General features: G+C 61.2%; 9 protein-coding genes and 2 non-coding genes across 11 annotated transcripts; 6 read left to right on the top strand and 5 right to left on the bottom strand.

Annotated features, from left to right (window-relative positions):
* Nucleotides 1-1,079: 1,079 nt before the first annotated feature.
* Nucleotides 1,080-3,387, top strand: SCHCODRAFT_01182318 (uncharacterized protein; the record flags this gene model as incomplete). Its single annotated transcript, XM_003029250.2, has 3 exons — nucleotides 1,080-1,429; nucleotides 1,564-1,727; nucleotides 1,833-3,387. Exons 1-3 carry the CDS (start codon nucleotides 1,085-1,087, stop codon nucleotides 3,385-3,387), a joined length of 2,064 nt encoding a protein of 687 aa, XP_003029296.1. The 5' UTR covers nucleotides 1,080-1,084.
* A 367-nt stretch (nucleotides 3,388-3,754) lies between these two features.
* SCHCODRAFT_t180 lies at nucleotides 3,755-3,828 on the top strand. Its single transcript has one exon. It is a non-coding gene; the product is annotated as a tRNA-Val (tRNA).
* A 1,263-nt stretch (nucleotides 3,829-5,091) lies between these two features.
* Nucleotides 5,092-8,117, bottom strand: SCHCODRAFT_02739217 (uncharacterized protein; the record flags this gene model as incomplete). Its single annotated transcript, XM_003029653.2, has 4 exons — nucleotides 5,092-6,067; nucleotides 6,289-6,367; nucleotides 6,816-7,805; nucleotides 7,896-8,117. The coding sequence occupies 4 exons, from the start codon at nucleotides 8,115-8,117 to the stop codon at nucleotides 5,403-5,405; spliced, it is 1,956 nt and encodes a 651-aa protein (XP_003029699.1). The 3' UTR covers nucleotides 5,092-5,402.
* SCHCODRAFT_02470836 (UV-endonuclease UvdE) lies at nucleotides 8,068-10,766 on the top strand (the record flags this gene model as incomplete). Its single annotated transcript, XM_050342693.1, has 6 exons — nucleotides 8,068-8,721; nucleotides 8,861-8,955; nucleotides 9,275-9,279; nucleotides 9,654-9,748; nucleotides 10,180-10,267; nucleotides 10,693-10,766. Coding segments are annotated over 6 exons (1,011 nt in total), but the record flags the coding sequence as incomplete, so codon positions are not given.
* A 994-nt stretch (nucleotides 10,767-11,760) lies between these two features.
* On the top strand, nucleotides 11,761-12,328 carry SCHCODRAFT_01157544 (uncharacterized protein; the record flags this gene model as incomplete). The annotated part of the gene is made up of 1 exon (XM_003029251.3): nucleotides 11,761-12,328. The coding sequence occupies exon 1, from the start codon at nucleotides 11,834-11,836 to the stop codon at nucleotides 12,326-12,328; it is 495 nt and encodes a 164-aa protein (XP_003029297.1). The 5' UTR covers nucleotides 11,761-11,833.
* Nucleotides 12,243-15,764, bottom strand: SCHCODRAFT_02634044 (aldehyde dehydrogenase). Its single transcript, XM_003029654.3, has 12 exons — nucleotides 15,651-15,764; nucleotides 15,504-15,594; nucleotides 15,132-15,444; nucleotides 14,769-14,977; nucleotides 14,619-14,636; nucleotides 14,488-14,559; nucleotides 14,225-14,319; nucleotides 13,770-14,080; nucleotides 13,467-13,687; nucleotides 13,122-13,181; nucleotides 12,703-12,741; nucleotides 12,243-12,635 (listed from the first exon to the last, which is right to left on the bottom strand). Exons 1-12 carry the CDS (start codon nucleotides 15,693-15,695, stop codon nucleotides 12,565-12,567), a joined length of 1,545 nt encoding a protein of 514 aa, XP_003029700.1. The 5' UTR covers nucleotides 15,696-15,764; the 3' UTR covers nucleotides 12,243-12,564.
* Nucleotides 15,765-16,322: 558 nt separating this feature from the next.
* Nucleotides 16,323-16,396, bottom strand: SCHCODRAFT_t184. Its single transcript has one exon. It is a non-coding gene; the product is annotated as a tRNA-Val (tRNA).
* Nucleotides 16,397-16,920: 524 nt separating this feature from the next.
* SCHCODRAFT_02364181 (uncharacterized protein) lies at nucleotides 16,921-19,952 on the bottom strand. The gene is made up of 2 exons (XM_050342482.1): nucleotides 19,313-19,952; nucleotides 16,921-19,263 (listed from the first exon to the last, which is right to left on the bottom strand). The coding sequence occupies exons 1-2, from the start codon at nucleotides 19,642-19,644 to the stop codon at nucleotides 17,130-17,132; spliced, it is 2,466 nt and encodes an 821-aa protein (XP_050198785.1). The 5' UTR covers nucleotides 19,645-19,952; the 3' UTR covers nucleotides 16,921-17,129.
* A 107-nt stretch (nucleotides 19,953-20,059) lies between these two features.
* Nucleotides 20,060-20,991, top strand: SCHCODRAFT_02691058 (uncharacterized protein; the record flags this gene model as incomplete). Its single annotated transcript, XM_050346832.1, has 3 exons — nucleotides 20,060-20,797; nucleotides 20,902-20,935; nucleotides 20,962-20,991. Exons 1-3 carry the CDS (start codon nucleotides 20,262-20,264, stop codon nucleotides 20,989-20,991), a joined length of 600 nt encoding a protein of 199 aa, XP_050198786.1. The 5' UTR covers nucleotides 20,060-20,261.
* Nucleotides 20,992-21,957: 966 nt separating this feature from the next.
* Nucleotides 21,958-22,689, bottom strand: SCHCODRAFT_02364178 (uncharacterized protein). Its single transcript, XM_050342481.1, has one exon. It carries the CDS (start codon nucleotides 22,518-22,520, stop codon nucleotides 22,152-22,154), a length of 369 nt encoding a protein of 122 aa, XP_050198787.1. The 5' UTR covers nucleotides 22,521-22,689; the 3' UTR covers nucleotides 21,958-22,151.
* On the top strand, nucleotides 22,545-22,862 carry SCHCODRAFT_02510436 (uncharacterized protein; the record flags this gene model as incomplete). The annotated part of the gene is made up of 1 exon (XM_003029252.2): nucleotides 22,545-22,862. The coding sequence occupies one exon, from the start codon at nucleotides 22,545-22,547 to the stop codon at nucleotides 22,860-22,862; it is 318 nt and encodes a 105-aa protein (XP_003029298.1).
* Between the last annotated feature and the right edge of the window lie 608 nt (nucleotides 22,863-23,470).

Consider the following 23,470-nt stretch of genomic DNA (forward strand, 5'->3'; position numbering starts at 1 on the left):
TCGTGTCCGTCCTGCGTCGGGCCATGAACGCACCGCAGCCGGACAGGACGCGTCTCAGCCGGCGAGGGACATCCTCCCCGAAGACTCCTTGGCGATGTGCGATGGATAACAGCGGTATGTTCAGTGGAATGGCGAATTTCGACGCGTCGAGTCACGAGTCACGTCTGACTCTCTTCCTCCTCCGCTCCTAGACACACTGGCATGTTCTGTGAACGTTCTCTGCCTTTGTCAGCTTCACAAGTTCCTTACATGGATGTCCATAAGCTGGCCAACAGTACCTTTCTCCGTCAGCAAGACTCAGCATTCGATGATCGCCTTACGATGGCGCTAGGCGAGGCGGAAGCAATAGTAGGTCGGTCTTTGCCGATCAACTGATCGCTACCCCGCGTGGCTGAAGCGTGACTTGCAAGTTCAACTTCTAATACGAGACTCTTTTTCATCAGCAAAAAAGAGGAAACTATCTAAATATTCTGATATCCAGAGCCAAAGACTGCACCTGCAGCGGGTCGAACGGAAGACATCGTGTTAGCAACTTTGGGTCACTGGAGACCACCGCGAGGGGTTCTGAGGGGATGGCCACTGAGCCATTAGCCCTCGAAAACTGCGGTAAATGCATGCGTTATATACCAGTAATTGCCCAACTTTATTTTGCCTCTGGGGCCTTCTCTAAGGCCTGAATGGTGCCCTAAAGTGGTGGAAAATGTGGATGTAACAGTATTACCCTACAACGATCACGTTTCTTCCGCTCGGCACGTTCCGGCTGGCGAGATTCACAAACGCGGGCAAACAAAGCGCTTGCGTCCGCACCATTATCATGGTCATCTCAATCAGACCTCCGTTCACGTCTTCTCCTGCTCCCTTACAACCTGAGGAAGCTTGTGCAAGGCATGCTTAAGAATACCTTGAAGTCCTTTGTCACTACCTATCTTCCATACGTAACGCTCGTGTTGCGGCTGAGAAGCTCACGATGGGCGCCTACCGTACTAGGATGTCGTAACTGCCGTACATGCGCTGCACGCATGTATCGTGGGCATCTAGCTCGAGATCGTCTAGTGCCTCCGCCTCAAGGTTGCTTCCTACCGCCATGTCCGGCCACAGACGGTCGCGCTCCAGCAGCACGCACTCCTTTACGAGCGTGCGATCCATCGACAGCGTGAAATCCATCGACAGCGTGCAATCCATCGACAGTGTGCAGTCGTTCGACAGCGCAAAGTTCATGGACATTTTAGATTCAGAACCTTTCGACAACGCAAAGTTTCCCGACAACGTCAAGGCTCCCGACAGTAGCACACCTAAAGACTTCCAGCCTACCTCCGCTTCGCCCGCACAGGTCGATCCCAAGACCAGCGTCCCAATTACTATGCCGCCAACCCGACCAACGAAAAAGCATCCACGTTTCTATCTCGACCCAAGCACGGTCGAGCTGCTGGTGAGTTTGCTGCGCATACTGTTCTTTTTGACCATGCTTGCGAGCATCTTAACCCTCCTCCCAATCATTATGACCATGCTTCAAGTCATGCTAACCATGCTTCAAATCATGCTAACCTCCCTTTGCCCTCCCAGCTCGACGACGGCACCCTCTACCGCGTCTTCCGCCACTCGTTCGAGGCGCACTCGCCCGCTTTCGCTGCGCGATACCTTGCGGGTGGTGCGGACGAGGGACCTATCGAGCTTTCTGGTGTCTCCTCCGTGGACCTCGACCGGTTTTTGACTTTGATCTATCCCAGGTGAGCTACCTGTATACTGTATTCTTGTTAGTCCCATGTCATATCGTTGATATTCCTCACACTCCTCCTACTTCTCTGCATTTGCGTATTAACGTCATCCTCCAGCGAAATCGCCACCCCCGCCCTCTCCACAGCCGCCGAGTGGACCTCCGTTCTCCGCCTCGCGCACCAGTGGTCCTTCCTTTCTCTCCGCAGGCGCGCCGTCGACGAGGTCTACCGCTCGGGCAGCATGGTGGACAAAGTTGCCGTAGCGCGGGAGTTTGAAGACCTCACCGAACTGCAAGAGTGGCTCCTCCCGGCGTTCGTGGAGGCGTGCACGACGGAGCGCTGGCTGGACGGCGTGAGCGAAGAGGATGCGGAGCGTCTGGGTGCCGGGACGGTGCTCAAGATCGCGAGGATCAGGGAGGAGAGGTACTCGTACGAGGTGAGGGGGGACGACAAGCGCGAGGCGAAGGGCAGATCCTTTGACGTCGAGCGTGCAATTGTGAACGCGGGATTGGCGCAGGCGCCGTCGACCTCAACGACGGGGATCCGTTCGCCGTCACCGGTGTCCGTGGCGGATGCTTTTGCTTCGCCCACGCCAGATGCTTTTGCTCCGCCCATGCCCGATGCATTTGCTTTGCCCGCGCCGGGTGCATTTGCTACGTCGAAGGCAGCGACGGCGTCGACCGCACCGCCTGCGAAGACCTCATCTGCACCCGCAGCAGCCATGCCATTCACGCCAGGAGCGACAACTGTATCCATGCCTACAGCGAAGATCTCGTCCGCGCCTGCAACGGGGATCTCGTCCGCGCCTGCAGCGTCGACGTCCTCCACGCTTGCAGCGATGATGTCCGCCACGCCTGCAGGGGCGACCGCGAATACTCCTCCAGCGACCACGCCGGCAGCGCAGCAGGTGCCATTCGCGCCGGAGGCGACGGCGTCTTTCGTAAGGGCAATGAGAACGTCGTCTACCACCATCGCACCTGCTCTGACCACGCCAGCCGAGCCTCCTCTTCACGCGCTGGCCACCCCCCCTCGCACGCTAGCCACGCCCGCTATGTCCGCTTCAAAGGAGTCGACGCCCACGCTGTTCACTGCGTCTACGCACTCTGATTCTGCGACTCCAGCGGTCGCCCTACCGCAAGTCAGAGCGCCAACACCGTTATCCGCCCCGTACTTGGAATGCGCGCCGACCGCTCCACCCCTCGCGCCCATCGCCTCACCCCTCGCGCCCATCGCTCCACCCTCCACCTCAGCCACCTCACCCTCCGGTTTCATAGCATCAGTATTAGCCACTGCACTCGCAGACGCCGATGTGACGATGCCCGTCGTTGCTAACGCGAAGGCCACCGACGACGTCGATGCGAGGGTTCCCAACGCCGCAATACAGGCGCCCGACACCGCAACACAGGCGCCCGACGCCGCATCACAGGCGCCTGACGCCGCGACGCAGACGGACGTCGAACAGGCCAGCCGAATGGCTAGCATCCAAGCGCTTAGGATGCAACAGAAGAGGGAGAGGCAGAGACTGGCGAAAGCGGCGGCGAAGGAGAGACGGGCGCAGGAGGTAAAGGAGAGGGATAAGGCGAGAGAGAGGGAAAGGGAGGAAGCGGAGGAGAAGAGACGAGCAAGGGAGGAGAAGGAAAGAAGGCAGAGGGAGTTGGAAGAATATCAGTGAGAGGGAGGCTTGGTATATGGTCAGGCCTGTTCGGCGTCGCAACAGTTCATCCCGGCCACTGTCGCTCCGTTCAACACAATGGCTGCCCTAATGGGACGCCTGTACTCTTGGGTTTTGGAGACTTTCCGAGTATTATATGGGTAATGACAATCGTTTGATCGCGGTTCAATGTCAATCACTCGATCTCGGTTCAATGCCAATCATTTGATCTCGGTGCGTTCATCTCAAGACAAGGATTATGGCGCTGCATCCCCCCTCCCTCCCTCACTCAGCCCACCCTCATTCCCCACAGCCATCCCTCTCACACCATCCCCACCCTCCCTCCACCCATTCCCCTGGTCCCCCTTCCCCCTCCTCATCCACCACAGGGTCGGTGGCGTAGCTGGTTATCGCATCTGTCTAACACACAGAAGGTCCTCAGTTCGATCCTGGGCCGACTCATTCCACGTAGGCGCGGTTGATTTTTGCTTGGGCCAGGGCCGAACTCATTCACAATCATTGTTATTTTTTCTTGTTTGCTCGGGCAGCGAGGGAGTTTATGTTGCGCTCTGGCGGCGAGCTGGTTTATGTTTCATCTTGGGCAGCGAGATGGTTTATGTTCGCTTGGGCGGCCGGAGGGGGGGGGAGAGGAGGGAAGAGGTGAGGAGGTAAGGAGGAGAGGAGGTCAGGAGAGGTGAGGTGAGGTGAGGAGGTGAGGAAGAGGAAGAGGAGTAAAGAGGGTGGAAGAGGAAGGGTGGGGTGAGGTGAGGTACCGGTGAGGTGAAGTGAGGTGAGGAGAAGGGGTGGGAGAGGAGGTGAGGAGAGGAGCAGACAGATAATTCTAAGCTCGCAGCTCGCGATGACAGGCCAAAGGCTCGCGATGCAGATAGTCTTCACGACTAGATATTCTTCAAGACGCAGATATTCTCCACACCCCGGTGCGTGAAGGTTGCAGAAGGGTCTGCGCACGCTGTAACGACATGTACTAGTCCAGCAAGACGCATGTAGTAGTACACCCAGACACATGTAGTAGTCCACCCAAACACATGTACAGTACTGTCCGCCCAGACACATGTACTAGTCCACCACACGCGGGTGGTCCTGCCGTTTCCCCATACGCATGCAGTCCAGCTCAGCTCTATACCTACTTACCAGGGTACTCTGAGTCTACACGAAAATGCGGGCACCAGTAGGTGCGCGAGTGGGTGGCGCCTGCACCGTCAGTCGTCACTACACTCGAGGTCATCACTACACTCGAGGTCGTCCATACACCCTCCGAGGTCGTCCCAGTCCCTCGCGCGACCCCATCGTCCCCGTCGCTCGCGCGACGTCGTCGTCCCCGTCCCCGTCGTTCGCGCGACGTCGTCGTCCCCGTCCCCGGCTCCCTCACTCTTCCTCCGTCCCCCTCACTCGCGTCGCGTCGCCCCTCCCGTCCGCTCTTCGTCTTCCACCCCCCCCCCCCCCCCCGGCGCAGCTCTGGATCGTCCCCCGCAATACTGCCGTCGGCCCCGCCCCCCGCGCTCCTGTCGTCGCCCCCCGCACCCCCTACCTACCCTGGCGCGTGCTGCACTACCTGCCTGCCCCGCGCCGTGCTGCACTCCCTGCCTGCCTCGCGCGTGCCGCACCCCCTGCAGGCGCTTGAGCGTGAGAGGCGGCAGTCAAAGGCGAGGCGGGAGTCAACGGCGAGGCGGGCGTCAACGGCGATGCCGGAATCAAAGGCGAGGCGGAGTTAGCATTCGACCGCACACCACAGGCGCGCGTAAAGACGAGCGAAGCGAGGGACGTTGGCGAAGAAGGGCCCGGGCGCATCAAGATGAGGGAAGGGCGAGGCGGCGTTGGCGAAGAAGGGGGTCGGTGAAGGAGCGCCCACGCATAGAGGCGAGAGGTAGATTGGGAGGCTTGCGCGCGACCCTTCCCTTCGTCTCCAACTCGGTGTTATCCCTCCCCTTCCGGCGCGGTATCATCCCTCCCCTCCCGGCGCGGTATCATCCCTCCCCTTCCGGCTCGGTGGCCCCCACCGTCCCTCGACCCATTCCTCAAACCCCTGCCGCCCCAAAGCCAGTAAACACCAGCGCCAACAGCGCGTCCCACTCCCGTTGCGGTATCCTTCCACCTTCCCCTCCACCACCTTCCCTCCCTAGTTCACTTCTGCCAGCCCCCCTCCCCATGCGTCCTCCCCGTTGGAATATCCTTGCCCCCCTCCCCCTCCCCAGGATGCGCTTCCACCCCCTCACCGCCCACCCCAGCGCGACAGCCCACAAAACAGCCCTGATCACCCCGCCCCACCGCGCCCACAACAACCACAGCAGCGTGCGCGCGAGATCTCGGCGGCGCCGGCGGCCGTGGGGGAGGGAATGTGAATGTCGACGATGATGCGGGGTGTGGTTGCGGAGGTGGCTCGGGAGGGCGGGCGTATGTGAGATGGTATAAGGAGAGGGTGCAGCGTGCGACCGCGCCGGATACCCGAAGAACGGGTTCAAGAGCGACAAGGGCGAGAGGGAGATGGCGCGTGGGATGGGCGGGGGTGCAAGGTCTTCGGGTGTTGGTGAGGAAGGACTTGTTGGCGAGGCGCTTCTCGTCGACCTGGTGCCGTAAGACGACGAGACGGAGGTGGCAGAGGGCGTAGGCGACGCTGAGCGTTCGGGTGACACTGAGCGGTCGGGTGGCGAGGGAAGTGGCCATTGAAGGGAGCCGCCATATTCTGGTGGGTGAGTTAGTGAGGGGGCGAGGAGGGGAAGGGGAGGAGGGAAGGGAGGGAAGGGAGGGAAGGGAGGGAAGGGGAGGAAGGAGCGGAGGGAAGGGAAGAGGAGGAAGGAGCGGAGGGAAGGGGAGAGTCAGTAAGGGGGTGGGGAAGGAGGGAGAGGGAGAGGGATGGGATGAGGAGTGGAAGAGGTAGGACAACAAAATGGACGAACAACGCACCCTCCGGCAAATTCGCCTCCCCAAACCAGTCGACCGATTCCTCCGTCGTCGGGAACCAGACGCGACCGCCGGAGCCTGCCTATGGGGTCGTTAGCATGTGATGCGATAGGGTGGTCTGTCGAGGGTAGGGAGGGTAGGGAATGGGGAGGAAGGGGCTGCTCGAGGGTAAGGAATAGGTCCGCTCGAGCAGGGTATCAGATGCATGTCAGCCACCGAGCGCCTACGGAGTAGGATGGCGGTAGCGGGATGCAATGCCATAGAAGACGGGAAATGTGCAAGGAAGAAAGAGATAGGAAAGATGCAGGGATGAAAGAGACGGGAACGCAGGAACGAGAGAGATGGGAGGATGCAGGGAAGAAAGTGGTGCGAGGATGGCGGAGGGAGCGCGACACGAGGTCAGTAGCCAGTAAGAAGGCTCAGTAGCCAGCAGGAAGGCTCAGTAGCCAGCAGGAAGGCCAAGCAGCCAGTAGAAAGGCTCAGTAGCCAGTAGAAAGGCTCAGTAGCCAGTAGGAGGAAAGAACGCTCACCTCAGGTATGAGCCTCTTCGCCACGCCCCACAGCCCCGCGTGCGCCCAGGAGTAGTTGAGGACGAGGACACCGGCGACGAGGCCGGGGAACTTGGGCGACGCGTCGCGCAGGGTCCAGGTGATGAGGTCGAGGTCGAGGTTCGGAATGCTCATGGTGGGGAAGGAGGAAGTGGAGGGAGGGGAGGATAGGTCGAGGAGGAGGAGGTATTGGAGGGCGGGGGTAGCGTAGGTGTCGTCGAAGGAGTGAGAGGGGGTATGCGATGTCGAGGCGTTAGGTTTGGAACTCGACGGAGCCGCAGTCAAGGGAGAGGACGGAGAGGAAGGTCCCTCCGGCCGCTCGTGATTCAAGCGACAGAGGTGTGCGCGCAGGCGCTCGAGGGCGCGGATGACGGCGCCGCGGTGGGCGCGTGGGGGGAGGTCGCGGAGTTTGAGGACGAGGACGGGCCGGCCGGCGGGGTCGGGGTGGGGGAGGAGGTGGGGTGGAGGAGTGTAGGCCGCGTCCGTCTCCATCTCGTTTGCTACAGGAAGATGTTCAAGGCGCCATACGAGCGTCTTGCGGACCGCGTCCATCGCACAGCTCCGCGTCCACTGGTTGCGGCGGGCGATGTGGAAGAGGGTGATGGTGTCTTGGAGCCAGGAGCGGGCGGCGGCTTGAGCGGGCGCATCTAGGTCCAGCTCATCGGCGAGCGCGGGGAGGATGTCGTGGAGGAAGACGGTCTGGAGCTCGAGGATGGAGGGGAGGTGGGTGGAATACTGGGTGGCGAGGAGGGAGGCGTGGGCGGAGAGGGCGGCGCGCATGGACATGGTGGGCGCGCGGACGAGTAGGGCGCGGGGCGGACGAGTAGGTTGCGCGCTGGCGTCCTGGTGCGCGTTCGGTGTAAAGCGCGTGATTGGGAAGGGAGGTGATCGAGTGCGGAGGCAGGTTCGGTCCGGGGCAGCGGGTGACGTCAGGCGTTGGTCGATCGCGCCTGTCTCGGGAGGCGACGATCTCTGGCGCACGATCGGCGGCGGAGGGCGCACTCATAGGCAGGGGCGAGCAAGATGGTCGGCTGTCATGCTCCGTGCGCTCCGCTCACTCACAGCAACCATGGCAAGCAGCAGCAGCGGTCCAACGACGAGGCGGTCTGCGCGCATCTCCACGTCCACCGCCCGCGCCTCGCCTTCACCCTCTTCATCCCTCTCACCCCCACCCTCCCCGCCGCCCAAGAAGAAGCGCAAGACGGCGACCCGCACGCCCAAGACGCCTCGCACGCCCAAGACGCCCCGCACCCCCAAGCCCAAGCCCGTCATCACGTACGCCATCCCGCCCGTGCCCTCGCTCACCACCTCCTTTCACGGCCGCCTCGGCTACGCCTGCCTCAACACCCTCCTCCGCCACACCACCCCCGCCTCCGCCGCCGTCTTCTGCTCCCGCACCTGCCGCATCGCCACCCTCAACGCAGAGGGCATCGGCTTCGCGAAGGATCTCGGCCTGAAGAACGCCCGCGACCTCATCACCCTCATCAACTGGAACGAGGCGCACGGGATCCGCTTCATGCGCGTCTCGTCGGATATGTTCCCCTTTGCGTCGCACCCGGTGTGGGGGTATGATTTGGAGTATGCGAAGGATGTGCTGGAGGAGGCCGGCGAGCTGGCGAATAGGCTGGGACACAGACTTACGACGCATCCGGGCCAGTTTACGCAGCTGGGGAGCAACAATCCCAAGGTCATCGACGCCAGCATCCGCGAGCTCTGCTACCACGCAGAGATGCTCGACCGCATGCACCAGGGCCCCGACGCGGTCATGATCATCCACGGCGGTGGCACCTATGGAGACAAGGCCGCTGCTCTCGACCGCATCCGCCACTCCGTCACCACCAGGCTCCCACCGAACGTCCGCGCGAGGCTCGTGTTGGAGAACGACGAGGTAAGCCTCCCGTTCTTCTCCTCACCCCTTCCCCTCCCCTTCCCCCCTCCCTTCCTTCCCATTCCTCCCCCCTCCTCACACCCCTTCCCCCCTCCCCTATCCCTCCACAACACACCTACTCACGCCCCCCGCCCCCCAGCTCTGCTACTCCGCCCACGACCTCCTCCCTCTCTGCGAGGACCTGGACATCCCGCTCGTCTTCGACTATCATCACGATGATATCAATCCGGGGCCGTTGGTCAAGGAGCATACGGGAGTTGAGGGAGAGGGAGACGAGGAGGAGGGGAGCGTGGTCGTTGACCCGCTGGCGACTGCGGCGGTCGACCCGCTGACGATGTTAGACGGTGCGGGTGCGGACGGCGATGCACCTCCCGTGGGAGGTGATGAGGACGTGGACCTCGGCACGCAAGCGACGGATATGGACGTCGGCGACACGCAGGCCACGGACGTCCACGAGACGCAAGTTACGGACGTCGGCGAGACGCAAACTACGGACGTCGCCCCTCCTCCTGCCGAAGACCCGCCCTCCGCCCCCTCCGCCCTCCTGAACGAGCTCGGGTATCGGAGCGTGCCGCAGGGTGCGTGTTAGGGTCTTATTTGCTCTCTTCCTCATTAACCTCCTTTGTTCCTTTCTTTTTCTCCTCCCACCCTTCCATCTGCCTCCTCCCCTTCCCTCCCTTCCCTCACCCTTCCTTCCCCCTTCCCCCTTCCCCCCTCTCACCCCAACCCAACAAAAAACAATTCAACTCTCACAAACCTCGCCTACAATCCTCATACTCTCTCTCGCCTCCATCTCCCCTCTTTCCACCTTCCCCCTCACCCCCCTCCGCCTCCAATGCTCATACTCTCTCCCACCCCTCCCCTTCCCTCACTTCCCCCCCATCAACTCTGACACCTCCCCCCCAATAAAAAACTAACCTCACCCACCCCAGGCTTCCGCCGCCTCCTCCCCATCGCGGACATCATCGCGCGCAGCCGGGCGATCTGGGACCGGCGCGGGATCAGGCCGAAGGTGCATTTGAGTGAGGTGAGTTTGGGTGAGGGGTTTTTTATGTGGTGGGGTGGGGGTGGGGGGGGGGTGGTTTTTTCATGTGGTGGGGGAGTGGTGTGTGGGGTTGGTGGTGGACGTGGGAGTAGAGTGGGAGGGGGGGAGGGTAGGGGAGGACGAAGAGGTCTGAATGAGGGCCTTACGACGAAGACGTCCGGATGACGGTCTAACGACGAAGTGGTCCGCGTACGCTTCCCGACTCCACACTTCCCTCCCCCTCTCGTCCCCTCCCTGTCCCCTCCCCCTCTCCTTCACCTAACCCCAACTCCCCTCCTCCCTCCACATCCCCACCCCCATCCCTCTCCCTCTCCCCTTCCCCTCCCTTCCACCCCCTCCCCCCTTCCCTCTCACCTCCACCCCTTTATACGCTCACTAACCTATAATAATAAAAACTGACCATAACCCCCCAGCCCCGCCCCACCGCACGCACCATCCCCGAGCGGCGCGCGCACGCGGACCGGGTGGCGAGGCTGCCGGAGGTGTTGGAGGGGGATGTGGGTGAGTGGGGTTTTTTTTGGTGCGGGAGGGCGGTGGTGCTTTAAGAGGGGAGGGGTTTATGGAGGGGTGGAGGGAGGGAGGGGCTTGGGGCTTGGGTGTCGAAAGAGGGGGGGGGTTTGGGTTGGCGAGTTTTTCTTCAGGTTGGCGAGTTCTTCGCTGCGCGCGAGGGTTGGTGGGTTTGGTTCGGGTGGAGGGGGGAGGAAGGGGACGGGTTAGGTTTGGGTGGAGGGGGGAGGAAGGGAGTGGGGGTGGGAGGGGGAGGGGAGGCGACGAAGGGCGGGGGAGGAGATAGTGGCAGAAGAGGAGAGAGTGGCGGAAGGGTTGGGCGGGGGAGGGTGTGGGTTTTTTTGGTGGTGGAGGGAGGGGAATGGTTTGGGAGTGGAGTGGCTAGGAAACCGTGGTCGCACCCACTGACACCTCCCCAGACCTCATGATCGAAGCGAAGGACAAGGAGCAGGCGGTGCTGCAGCTGTACCGGACGTATGGGCTGGGGCAGGTCGATGGGGGTGAGTTTTTGAGATTTGTTGAGGGGGATTGGTGGAGGGGGGGAAGGGGTTTTGGTTTCATCCTTTTTTTTCGTTTGGTTTTTTTTTTTGGTTTTTGAGAGGGGGATGGGTTTTGGTTTGGTTTGATTGGGTGCGAAGGAGAGGAGAGGGGCTGAAGGGGGGAGGGATGGGGGGAGGGATGGGGGGAGGGAAGGAGGGAGGGAGGGGAGGCGGGTTTCGAACGCCTACCTGCGCTGCTCTCAAGGATCACCCTTTGCCGCGCTTTCGGCGAGCGAGCGGTTGCTAGGGAACGAGCGGCGGCTGGGGAGCGAGCGGCGGGTGTAACGAAGGGTTGTGCGCGTGGCGCAGCGCAGGAGGAAGGGAGCAGCGCAACAGGAATCGGTAGCTGACCGCACCCCATCCAGCCGTCCTCCGCCCGCCCGGCTGGCGCGGGGACAAGACGCCGCGGAAGAAGAAGGTCAAACCCGTCGAAGAGGGTGTCGACGACGGGAGCGACGAAGACCTCGAGCTTGTTGATGGTGACGGGCGAGCGCGGGCGAAGCGGGTGAGGAAGGTGGTGGTGGATGGTGATGGGGAGGAGGGCGGGGAGGGACAGACGGTTGAGGGTGAGGCGGTGGAGGGAGAGGGAAAGAAGGACAAGGGAGCGAAGGGGAAGGAGAAGGGTGCCCCCAGCGAGGAGGCGGCGGTGGATGGTGGGGAGGAGGGTTTGAAGGGGAAGAAAGGGAAGAAAGGGAAGGGCGCCAAGAAGACGAAGGAAGGGAAGACGAAGAAGGAAGACCGGCCGATTAGCGCGAAGTGGGAGGGGGCGGGGCCTGCCGCCATGGGCAAGACCGCCGACGGCGCGCCAGCTAGGGGAGTACCCGACGACGCGGCAGCCAGCGTGCCCGACGAGCGGGTCAGTGGGGTACTCGACGAGCGGGTCAGTGGGGTACCCGACGAGCGGGTCAGTGGGGTACATGACGACGCGCTAGCCAGTGGCGCACCCGCCGACGACGACGTGCCAGCTAGGGGCGCACTCGCCGACAACGCGCCAGCTAGGGGCGCCTCCCTCCAGCGAGTCATGATGGACGCGTCGGACGGGGCGGAGGAGGCGGCGCAGGCTGTATCGCCCTCGAGGAAGAGGAAGCGGGGGAAGGGGAAGCGGGCTGCGCCTAACGACGGCACCGGCTCAGCGAAGGGAGGCACGGCGGCAGGAGAGGCAGCGAAGAAGGGGAAGGACGAGAAGATTGAGGGCAAGCCCGCCGATACCGCTGCAGTTGCGCAAGGAGGGAGCGCTTGCGGCGGAGGACTCGACACGACAGGAGGAAGCGCTTGCGGCGGAGGGCTCGACACGACAGAGGGTGTAGGGGCGAGCATCGATGGGGAGGTCGTGGTTGTGGGCGCGGGTGCGACGAAGAAGAGGAAGCGGGCGAGGAAGGGGAAGGCGACGGTGGAGGGGAAGAAGGGGCTGGAGTTGGGGGAGGGAGAGGTTGTGGGGGCGGTAGGAGAGGTGGAAGGGGAGAGTAAGACGAAGAAACGCAGGAGGGGGAAGAAGGTGGCTGTGGAGAATGCGTAGGATGGAGGACTTTCACTGTGTGGCTATCAAGCATCGCATTTCTGTGGCCATATACGCCTATATTCCGTATCCATACGCGTACACGACCCTTGTATTCATACACGTACACGACGCCTGTAGCCTTCCTATCATATACTACATTACGACCCCTTAATCCAACCTTCGCTATCGAGTCCTCTCCTCTACTTCCTCGCACGCACGTGAGTCTTCTACTCCTTCGCCCGCGCGTCAGTCTTCTACTTCCTCGCCCGCACGCGACGCAAATCCGTGAACGTGTCGAAGGTGGCCTTGCCGAACCAGGAGCCGGCTAGGATGTGGACGGTGAGTCCTACATCCTGCAAAGAAAGAAAAAGCAGAAAGAAAGCAACACTCACACCCCGAATCGCCCACGCCGCCGAAGGGCATTTCGTATACTATGTAGGGGAACGTCAGTTGCGTCGCCATCGAGCGCGTCAGTTGCAGCGCCATCGAGCGCGTCAGTCGCAGCGCCATCGAGCGCGTCAGTCGCAGCGCCATCGCGCGCTCGCAAAGCCGCTGAGGGCGAAGAGATGGTGACTCGCAGAGCCGCGTCGTAGATAGGATGGCTGCGTCGTAGATAGGAGGGGTGCATCATAGATAGGAGGGCTGCGTCGGGGACAAGGAGGCGAGGATGGGAGGGAGTCGAACAGGCGAGGATGGGAGAGTGTCAAACAGGGGGGATGCGTCAGCCGCCGCATAACAGAGATGAGAGAGGGGGACCCCGAATTAGAGAAAGGAAAGTAGGAGTCCAAAAAGGAAAGCAGGAGCCACGCACCTGCCAGCTGCTGCACGCAGTCGTTGAGCACGAGCGTGCCGCTGCGGGTGGCGTTGAGGACTGGGAAGGGGCGTCAGCTCTTTTGAATACAAGTCGCCCTCTCACTTGCTCTTGTGGAGATACAAGCGACGACGCGGTTATCAAGAACCTCGACGACTTGGTAGCACAGAGATGCGACGGCTCAGAAGCAAGCAGAAGCGATGGCTCGAAAGCCAAGAACCGCGATGACTCGGAAGCATTCCATCTCCATGCCTCGATGGGACGAAGGGAGAATGTGGACCGAGAAAAGCAAGAAAAGCCACTACACCCTTTCCACGAAGGATATCGAGATAGAACGCGACTCACACCGCTCGCGCACACCCTCCCGCTCCGTGAAGACGTAGATGACGAGCGGGGCGGGGTGCGGGTCGATGATCTTGATCGCTTCGTTTGTACAGGTATCGTCGGACGTGTCCGAGCAGGTATTGTCGGACATGTCTGCGCAGGGATCGCTGGACGAGTATGCGGACGTGGGGCCGTACCCTCCCTCGATGGGCACGATGGGGAGGATGGGGCCGAAGATCTCGCTGCCATATCGTCAGAAACCCACGCATCGTCAGAAACCCACACATCGTCAGAAACCGACGCGGCCACGATCCGCATACGCACCCCCTCATCAGCGCGTCCCCGAGACCGACATCGCGCACGATGGTGGGGGCGGTCGCGCCCGCCGCCACATCGCCTTCGACGACAGCCCCCTTCGTCTCCCTCACGAGTGCACTGATCCTGTTAATGGCGCTCTGGTGGATGCCCGAGAGGGTGGAACCGACCCCGTCCCTCGCGGTGCATGCATCCGTCCCTGCTTGCTTGACACCTGAATCCCCCTTCGGCCAGAACTCCTCGTACGCCCTCCTTACCGCGGCCACGAACGCGTCCTGATACGCGCGCGGAACGAGGACGTAGTCCGGGGAGACGCACACCTGGGCGGAAGAGGAGGGGAAGGTGTGTTAGTCCATGCTCTTCCGCACGCCTTCTGTTACAGTGGATGCATAGCAAAAAAAATCGAGATATGTTTCGACGAGTGCTACGACGGAAAGGTCACAAGCCCCTCGCCCGCGACTCACCTGCCCCGCGCACACCTGCCGGCCCCAGAGGATGCGCCTGGCCGCGATGTCGAGGTCCGTGTGCGCGGCGTCGACGAAGACGGGGGATTTGCCGCCTAGGATGAGTGTGAGGAGGCGCGTTCTCTGGACACTGTGATGGGAACAAGTGGTCCGCCGGGAGAGCCAAGACGTGATTCAAGGGGAGCGTCCACGCTCGACCCAATATGAAAGGGGCAGATAGCGCGGCCGGGAGGGAATTGGAGAAAGGAACGACAGACGCTCACCCAGTTCCAGAGTCACCGTCGTGAGCTGCTTCGCGGCTGCGGCGGCCACGATGCGTCCGACGTGGGTGGAGCCTATATCGGTGTGTGGTAAGTAGGTGTGGATCCGTTGGGGCTGTGGGATACAAACATACCCGTGAAGAATATGTGGTCTGTGTGCGCGCGGTTAGCAGGTTTATCATACCACACGGCCGACTCCAACGCGAAAGGTCAGAAGCGAGCCGACCCGCCACCTCTATCCTACCACCCGCCATTTCCACTACAAGAGAGCAGAACCCACTCACCAAACTTCATCTCCAGCAACCGCCCCGTCTCCTCCACGCCCCCATTGACCACCGCATACGCGTCGGGGTCCAGATACTTCGGAAAGAGCTCTGCAAACATGGCCGACACGATAGGCGTATGCTCTGAGGGCTTGAGGATGGCCACGCATCCCGCGGCGATGGCCCCGACGAGCGGGGAGAGGGAGAGGATGATGGGGTAGTTCCAGGGGCTGGGGGGGTTGATTAGAAAGGGGAAGGGGTAATTAGGAAGGGGGAAGGGGAATTAGGAAGGGGAAAGGGTTATTAGAAAGGGGAGAGGGTATTTAGGAAGGGGAATGGGTCAAAGGGGAAAGGGAAAGGATAGCAGAGGATGAAAGCGCGCACGAGATATTGACCACCAGCCCCTTCGGCTGTTTCTGGATCGTTGTGTGCCAGCGCTTGCTTTCGTCCTTCGCTTTCTCCTGCTCTGTCGTTTGCTTCTTCTGGCATGTTTGCGTCAGAACATCCTTTATCCCGGCATCTATCTCGTTCTCCTCATCCTCCTTCTCCTCCTCCTCTCCCGCCCACCGCTCCAGATTCTCCGCCGCATACAGCGTCGCAGAGACCACGGGGCTGAGGTCCACCATCGCGATCTCGAGCGGCTGCTTCCGGAACTCGCGCCAGAGGGCCGACTCGAAGGCGGGGGCGTTCTGTTGGACTGTTGCGCGCGTGTTGAGAGATAGCTCGATAGAGGTGATATACTGGACCGCAGCTCACCCAAGCGCGCTAATTGCAGCAGTTGCTGCCGCCGATAGGCCAGTGGGAGGGTCTTCCCGGAGTCGAATGTGGCGCGCAGGCGGGCGTGGGTCTGATACGATTTGTTGAGAGGTGGAGCAGTCGAAGAACTCGGTAGGCGGAGCGTACCTTCGCAATCTCGTCGAGGGGTGTGTATTGGAGAGACGTCGACATGCTGAATGGGTCTGTCGTTGGTGGGTGCTGGTCGCAGTCGTCGGATAGGAAGCGTCACGTTGAGGGAGGCCCCGCGCTGGCTATCGATGAGATAGGAATTACAGCGCAGCTAGAGCGGGACTGGGGAGTTCGTATCCCATTGTCATTCGGCCGCCTGACCAGGATGACGAGAGCATGACGGTTATAGTGTCTTGGATATGTGGACGACAGTCAGGAGGGAGGACAAGCAATGTCTGCCTATGACTTGCGCAATGTACCGTCGCTTGGAACGGTCAACTTGAAGGTCAAAAAGTATTGATAGCCCTGTCAACGAGAGTTACACGCCGGGCGGCTCAGAGCCATAGGCCATATCCTCCATTTCTAATGTGAGAGGTCTGCTTTTTCGCCGGCCAGAAATCAACGTCAATCGCATGTGCAGAAGTTCGTAGTGTGAGGGGAAAGCAACCGTCCCTCAATGTGGATTGGGCGGTTCGGCGACTGCCGAGCCTGCCCACATTATCAAGAGTCGTGATGCTAACGGAATCCTCTGTGCATCGTTCTCGCTGGTTACGCTAGGGCTGTTAGCCCTAGAAGCATGCGTCGCTTGTAGTGCGCCCGAGAATCAAAAAGGCGGTGAAAGATTTCGAATGAGTCGGCCCAGGTTCGAACTGAGGACCTTCTGTGTGTTAGACAGATGCGATAACCAACTACGCCACCGACCCGATGGCAAGGGTCCCCCGTGGCCCGCTCTGGCCGCGCCGGGCAAGGCTGACCCAACGTCTGTCCGCTCAATCCTCCCTTGGCCAGCCGATGTTATCTCACCGCAGGGAGCTCCCGCGCGCAAAGATGTCCTCTTCCAGCAATGTCGCATTGCGCAGTCTGCAGAGTAAACCGTACAACAGCCAAAGTACCGTAGACCGAATCTGAGGATAACCGAAACAACCTATGTGTGCACGTCATAGAACAAACAACTTGGGTCGTAGTAGCGCGAGCACCTTGCGTCGTAGTGGAACGAACAACCTGGGTAGTGAAATACATAATTGTACAGCGTCCATTTGTGGGGGAAGCTCTATGGGGGAAGTCTAGGGGGTGTATATAAAAGCAGAGGAGACGTGGTTCGGATATGAGTGGAAGGGCGACAGGCAAAGAGACAGGCTAAGAAGGCAAATGAAGTCTATGGGGATAATGATTGATTTCGTTAGGGTGTACAGAGCATCGTTGAAGAACGGTGTACGAAGCATCATGGGGAAGGTCGTGAAATGACAGTAACAACGAAAATTATGTTTGTTCTTCGTTCAGTGGATGAGGGAGGGGGGTGGCATGGGGCGCTTGGAGGTATGTTCATGGTGAGCGCACGTATATAGAGAGAAACGAAGGAAACGAGGATGCAGTTGAATTAGGAGGAAGGATGACGAAGACGAGGTGAGGTCGCGAGCAAACCTACAAGAAGCATCATCATGTGCGGGCTGCCGGCGAGGCTGGCGCAGTAGCGTTCAGCGCAGTCGTCGACGCGCCCGCGGGCCGCAGTTGTGGCGGAGGTGACATGTACGAGAGTCCCATCGCTTGACGGAACCGTCCGGCCAAATCACCCTCACTGATCGACCGCTGCTGCGAGTCGCCCGCAAACCGCTGCGACGCATCGCTCGACGACCGCGTCCGCTGCGCATCGTCGTAGCTCGGCAGCCCGCGCATGCTCGTCAGCGGCGGCACGCCGCCAATGAACCCGCGGCTCGCCACCTCGTACGCCGGCACCTCCGTGAACGCGCGGTGCAGGAGCGCGGAGCCCGAGTTCGGGTCCTGGAAGAGCGGCACGTTATACGCGCGCGCGCCGGGCGAGTTGCCCGCGCTGCCGTTCGCGCTGCCGGCCGTGCCCTCGAGCTCGGCGAGCGTGGGCACGTTGTGTGATGAGGACGAGCGGGAAGAGAGCCACTGCGGGTGCGGGAGGGAGGTGAAGGGCTTCATGGTGGCATGGAAGATGCCGTCTGAGGCGCGCGAGGCCTGGCCTTCGTGCACGTACGTCTCGTGCGCAGTGCTCTTGCGCGGCTCGCGCTCGGGAGAGGAGTGTCGCGAGGGGAAGCGGCTGCCGAGGCGGCTGGGGGCACGGGATTGGGCACGACTTGATGGACGGCTCGAGGGGCGGCTCGGGCCACGGCTGGGAGCAGCGGACGCCTCGGCGCTGCCGCCAGCATCTGGTGGCGTGCCGGGCGTCGTGACGGTCCGCGCTAGGCTGGCCTGACTGAGCGGAGGCGGGTCGCGCTCCAGAGATAGCAGCAGCTCTGAATTGACCCAATCGAGCGGCGTGCTCGCGCCAGAGCCCGGCTGGTGTGGCAGGTGCGATAAGACGTGCGCCTCCAGCGGCGTACTTGCCCCCGACGGGCTCATCGGCCACGCCGGCACCGGCATGCCATCCGCCTGCACCACAGGCGACACGCCCGTCGTGACCCACGGGTTGGTCACGCGCATCGTCGCACCCTCTGGAAGGTACATGTTCGCAACGCGGTCCCGCACGTGAGCGTTATAGCTTGGGAGCTCTGCCTCCTCGTCCTCCTCCGGCGGCACCTCCGGCCCGCCGATGAGCAGGCGGCGGGTTGCGGCGGTATGCGAGCGCGCCTCCTCGAGCAGACGGCCGGCGAGGATGTGGAGGGGCAGCGAGCAGCGCAGCTCGGAGGTGTGGCCGTCGGCGTTGTGGATGAGGATGCTCCATCGTATGCGGTGCATAACGATGATGGGCTCGAGAGCGTGGCTCGGTGTGAGGTTGCGCGGGATGGGCAGGACGAGGTGGGTGACGACGTCGGCGGAGGGCTCATCGTCACATGGGTTGTGTATGGGCGGCGGGGCGGTGGATGATGAGGCCACCGGCTGCTCTGGAGGAGGTGGCGGCGGCGGTGGCGTCGACCCGTGAGAGAATGAAAAGTATCCTCCGCCAGCATTAGTGTGGTTCGCAGTCGAGACGGCCGGCGATGCCATAGGTGGTGTGGGGGCGATGTGTGGCGTCGATCGCCCTGAGGTCTGCTTGCTCCGCGTATCATTGTCAACGCAGGCGACGGCCTTGCCGCCGATGATGTCGTGCTTCATTGTGGCGACAACACGATTGTGCTCCTGGAAGCCACTGCGAGCGTATATTTTGGTCGTCTCGTGGATGGACGTCGTGATGCTGACCACGGACGTGCCCTTCGTTAGTGGCGAGAACTTGACGAGGGCTGTCAAGTTGTCGCCCGCCGCCCAGGCCTTGTGGGGGACGAGGATGGAGTACATGATCTTGCCCGGCCATGTGTTCTCGATCTCGAGCGTCTGTTGATACTCGAGCGCCTCTGGAGCGAAGGAACGAAGGATGATGACCGGGCAGATGGCCTGGAGGTTGTTGTGGAAGCCCGAGCGGACGACGTGTGCTCGTAGCTTGTAGATGACGGAGGCGCCGCCAAGAACGGGGGTGAAGATAGTGGATGGCAGTGAACCGCCTATCTGCAGTTGAAAGGGGAATACATGGCGCCCGGCTTTGAGGGTGTGCGAGTGCTTCTTCTCGCCCTCGAGGAAGGACCAGTCGTGATTGCAGATGATGTAGGTGAGCGACGAGCTCTGCAGACCGATCCTGCAAGTGATGTGAGATCGTGCAAGAGGAAGATGGCGGGTGTACTCACGACTCATGGGAGGGTATGGGTAGGCGGGCCTTGCCGCGAAAGTGGAGAGTGATCTCGCGCACAGATGTGGACTCGGTGAGGTAGAGGACGAGGTGACCTGAGAGGCGGGCGGGCTCGACGTCGACGCCGGTGCCGCGGAGGTATAGGCAGTCCTGGTCGAGAACAATCTCGAGACGTGGGTGGCGCTCCTTTTCCTTGCGGTCCTGGTACATGCCGTCTGTATGGTCAGAGGCGGAGGGGGCTGAGCGGGTGCCATCGGGGACGGGGGCCAGCTCCTCCTCGTGGTTTAAGAGCTGGTCGCGGGACATATTATGGGCTAGCATGAAAGCCATGCTCGCGGAAGGGGGGACGGTAGAAGAGGAATCAGGGGTCGTGGATGGTGGGAAGAAGGAAGAAGTCGAAGAGGGAGAGTTTGTGCGGAGGGGGACCCTGTTCTGCCCAGGCTGGCGACTGCCGGAGCTGAGTGTGCAGGGAAAAATGCGAGCCTCCCAAGCTGAAGCATTGCGCAGGGCTCATCTTTGTGACGACGATCATGCGCTAAATCGGGATTCCTCTCAGTGCGCCCCGGTCCGATCACCCGCGTCCAGGCCGCCGCCGCTCTGTCCCCGTCCACTCCCACCACAGGCGCTTCGGAAAATCCAGCGCGTATACTGCAGGCCGCGCCCGGGCCAGAGCTAGGCGACGCGGTTGCTGCACGACCCCCGCGCGGTTATCGCACCAAACCCTGCTCTCCACACCCGACGCTCTGGTGATATCACCCGAGCCGCCGACTTACGCCTTGTCTGACTGCAACGGCGCTGTCTTACATCTATTTGAGGCACCTCTTCATTCAGCACCCTCGCATGAATGCGGCCTGCACTCGAGGCAGTGCACGGCTGATCCTACAGACTGCGAGCACCCGACCCGCACCGCAGCCTCTCGCGAGATGACCCGATAACAAGCGAGGAGTATGGACGCCAAGCGACGCGCATGGGTCCCGAGCGCGGACAGCGGCGCACTCAGGGGCGGGCGCGCCCACCGCAATCGCCATCCTGATGGCGGAGATCTGGCGATAACTGCCGATCCAGGAAAGATCCCGCGGATACGCCATCACAGTCACCTCGATCCGTATGTGCTCTTCGACCCCCTTCTAAGTTCTAATCCCACCGCCTGCCGGACGTGCAGCAACCCCATATACGGCGCAATGCAGTCCTGCTTGGCTTATCCCGCGCATGCTTCCTCTCATAATGATGAGGCATCACGCTGCCAGCCGCTCTCGCGACGCTTATCGTGCTGGGAGGTGGAGCCCACCGGACGTATGGCGCGCCTAACAGCGCGCGCAGCACCCGCACTTCATTGCGATGTCTGCACCCATTTCGGGCTGCATGGCGGCAGCATTCTCGGCGTGTTGCGCGCGTTGATGGGGCTCTATGAGCGAACCTTTCTGGGACGTCCCCCGTTTTGCACGTCGTGCGACGCCTCTCACGCGCCTGGTCTTCCCTGCTCGTACGTGCTGCTTCGCTGCAAAATTTCGCGTCTCGCCACACTCTGGACGCCGACCACCTTACGACCTCGGACTGCTCCCGCTTCTCGACTGCCACCCGCCCAAGGCCTCCATCCGATAGAAGACGCCAGCCCTCGACCGTACTCTACACCCAGTCTATGCCCAGCCTCCGGATCCTCGAGCAGTGGACGCATGACAGGTATCCTCCGAGCGTACTACTGGCCATTCATTGACCATCACAAACGTTGAAGTACAAGCTGTTGCACTCCCGCGGCCGCGGGACGTCCTGTCCCTGATTCGACGCATACTCTTGTCTAATTGGACACAGCTCACTACCTTGCTCAACCATTCATCATCCTCAACATCTCTTCCGCCGACTTAACATCTTTTCCGAGCTTTTCCGCCACTCGCCTCCAACCAAAGTTCAACCGTAATCTCCCACGGACACGCGCTTGTCTTCCCTGCACGCGGCCGTAATCCTCTTTCTATCGTCGCTCGCGCGCTATTTTCTCGTGCGACACGTAACCGTCGCGAGATGGAAGCGCGATCTCTGCACGCAGCGACCGTGATCTCCAAGCTAGAGAACCCCCACTGAACCTCGATCCTGCGCTCAGCGAAGCCCACCGCCCGCCGCCTGCGCGAACTCTCCCCGGCTCATAGCTTGTTGTGCGGCAGATGCCATCCGCCGGGGCCGAAGTCGACTCTCCCGCAGGCGAAGTCATGCTCTCGTACAGGCGAAGTCAGGTTCCCGCGCAGGCGAACCCGGACCTTGCGAGAAGGCGAGTGGGGGCGCGAAGGTCGTTCGCCCAAAACGGAGAACCTTCGAATTTTCAGACGGGCGCATTGAAAGCGATGTCGGCCGACAAGGGCTGGCTTACGAGCGTAGGCCGCGGGTCCCACGGGACGGTTAACCTACGGCTGCTGTCTCGCACGGTGGCACTACTGCTCTCGCGTGGTGGTACTACCTAGGTCGCGCGGTGGCACGGTCGTCTTGTCGACCTAGGCGGTCGCGCTCTTTCGAAGCTCAGCGGGTTGTTGCGCCTCGATGAGCCCCGTCGTCGTCTGAACCATCCGATTGGCTCGCTAGTTGTATGCGTACGCCCGCCGGACCTGCGTTTACTCTGGAATACTGTCGTTCGGTGTTCTACTCTCCGAGCCCACGCAGACTCACTAAGACGTGTGCACTCCTCTGAGTGCGTTTACTCTTCGTGACGCATGCATCCCACCGAGATCTTGTCTGGCCGTGGCCTCTTCCTACTCAGACCGCCAATCAAGGTTCGACTCGCACGCGGGACAATATACAGGCGTCCGCAATGCTCTTTTGAATGACTGTGCTTTCTGGACAAAAGAGAACTCTCAGCAATAGTAGGGCACTTGCCGTCGGGACGTCAGCAGAGGGCCCCCTGCAGACGACAATGCCACTAATATGTGGCCAGATCGTCGAAGCGTCAACAAGTTCACTGTGTGGCAAGATTTAGAGCCCTTGGTCGTCATGCGTTCGGCTGGCCATGACCGAGTTTTGCGTCTACTAGGTGACTTTAGGTTGGCCCGCCGACTGTGAAGCACCCTGTCAGAAGCGGGCGCGGTAGGCAAATGAGGGATCCGTCCAACGTACAAATTGCTCCCCCTTCTCGTGCATCGCCGGCGAGGAAGTTCAGGCTTAGCGTTGGACTGGAGCAACGCAACTAACCCTCGTACTACCCACAACAATGGAAGACGCATCATCCATTCAACAAGAGCGACATTAGCATGCACGAGAAGGACAGCAAGAGCATGGTCCTGCTGCGCTCAGGTACTCTTGCGGCCTCCGAGACGAGGAGAACGCCAGCGGAGGCCACCCTCGACGGCACGGACCTCCAACCGTGCGTCAGGAAGAGAGCGGAAGGCTTGTGTCTGTGGAGCGCAAAGGTCGTCCTTTTTGAATGCGAGGCGTTGCTTCTGAATGGGAGGACGTTGCGTCCGGCTGACATGCCTTGTCTGTATGGTCATCTGGCAGGATGCAATGAAGATGATCAGAACAATGGCGGCACAATGGCGGAAATACGAGGTGTACGTGCGAGCAGATGACGCAGGACGAGGCTTGCTCTCATGCGCTACATGCTGACGCTGGTCTTGGCTGCCTCAGGTCGGCCTCAGAAAGCGAGGAAAAACGAGCTGTCGATGTGTATCTCTACTTAAACCTGCTGCCCGATAGAAGGGCATGCCTTGGATATGTCCGCTGCGCCGAAGCCACTGCTCGTATCGGAAGCCTTAAAGAAATTAAGCACACAGTTAGCCTTTGCTCCAGGTATGAAAGCCCGTCTCTTCGACGGCCAGATAGCCTGCGTCGGATAAGGGCCAGGGGCGCAGCAAACAGACGAGCAAGCCGACATTCGCGAAGCACGGCAGGCGGAATCAGAGCTGGCATAGAACCTCCGGACGTCATGGCAGCTACACGCTCCGAAAGCCTCGTTTGGAGCCCACTTTACGGGCGAAGACCTAGTTATACGCCCTCACACGACCCCGTCGCACCGTTCCTCCGCATCACCGTACTTCCTCGCACAACTCCCTCCTCCAGCGAGCCGGGCTGACAGAACCCGCGCCCCGGATACAGAGCGCATCGTATTCTGATCGTGCAACGCCCGCGAACGGACGGTCAGAAGTCATTCCCCGCGCTGGCAAACCCCGCTGGTGAG

Source organism: Schizophyllum commune (assembly GCF_000143185.2).
Source record: "Schizophyllum commune H4-8 unplaced genomic scaffold SCHCOscaffold_9, whole genome shotgun sequence".
Lineage (NCBI taxonomy): Eukaryota > Fungi > Basidiomycota > Agaricomycetes > Agaricales > Schizophyllaceae > Schizophyllum > Schizophyllum commune.

What these genes read in the sequence shown, in the direction of transcription:
- SCHCODRAFT_02634044 (XM_003029654.3), bottom strand. Translation starts at nt 15,695, where the DNA reads ATGTCGACGTCTCTCCAATACACACCCCTCGACGAGATTGCGAAG. An exon ending in GGCAGGTGTGCGCGGGGCAG is followed by an intron (nt 14,081 to 14,224) that starts GTGAGTCGCGGG and finishes TCTTCCGCCCAG; the next exon opens with GTGTGCGTCTCCCCGGACTA. An exon ending in GGAGGGTGTGCGCGAGCGGT is followed by an intron (nt 13,182 to 13,466) that starts GTGAGTCGCGTT and finishes GCCCCTTCCCAG; the next exon opens with TCCTCAACGCCACCCGCAGC.
- SCHCODRAFT_02364178 (XM_050342481.1), bottom strand. Translation starts at nt 22,520, where the DNA reads ATGATGCGTCTTCCATTGTTGTGGGTAGTACGAGGGTTAGTTGCGTTG.
- SCHCODRAFT_02364181 (XM_050342482.1), bottom strand. Translation starts at nt 19,644, where the DNA reads ATGGCTTTCATGCTAGCCCATAATATGTCCCGCGACCAGCTCTTAAAC. An exon ending in CCCATACCCTCCCATGAGTC is followed by an intron (nt 19,264 to 19,312) that starts GTGAGTACACCC and finishes CATCACTTGCAG; the next exon opens with GATCGGTCTGCAGAGCTCGT.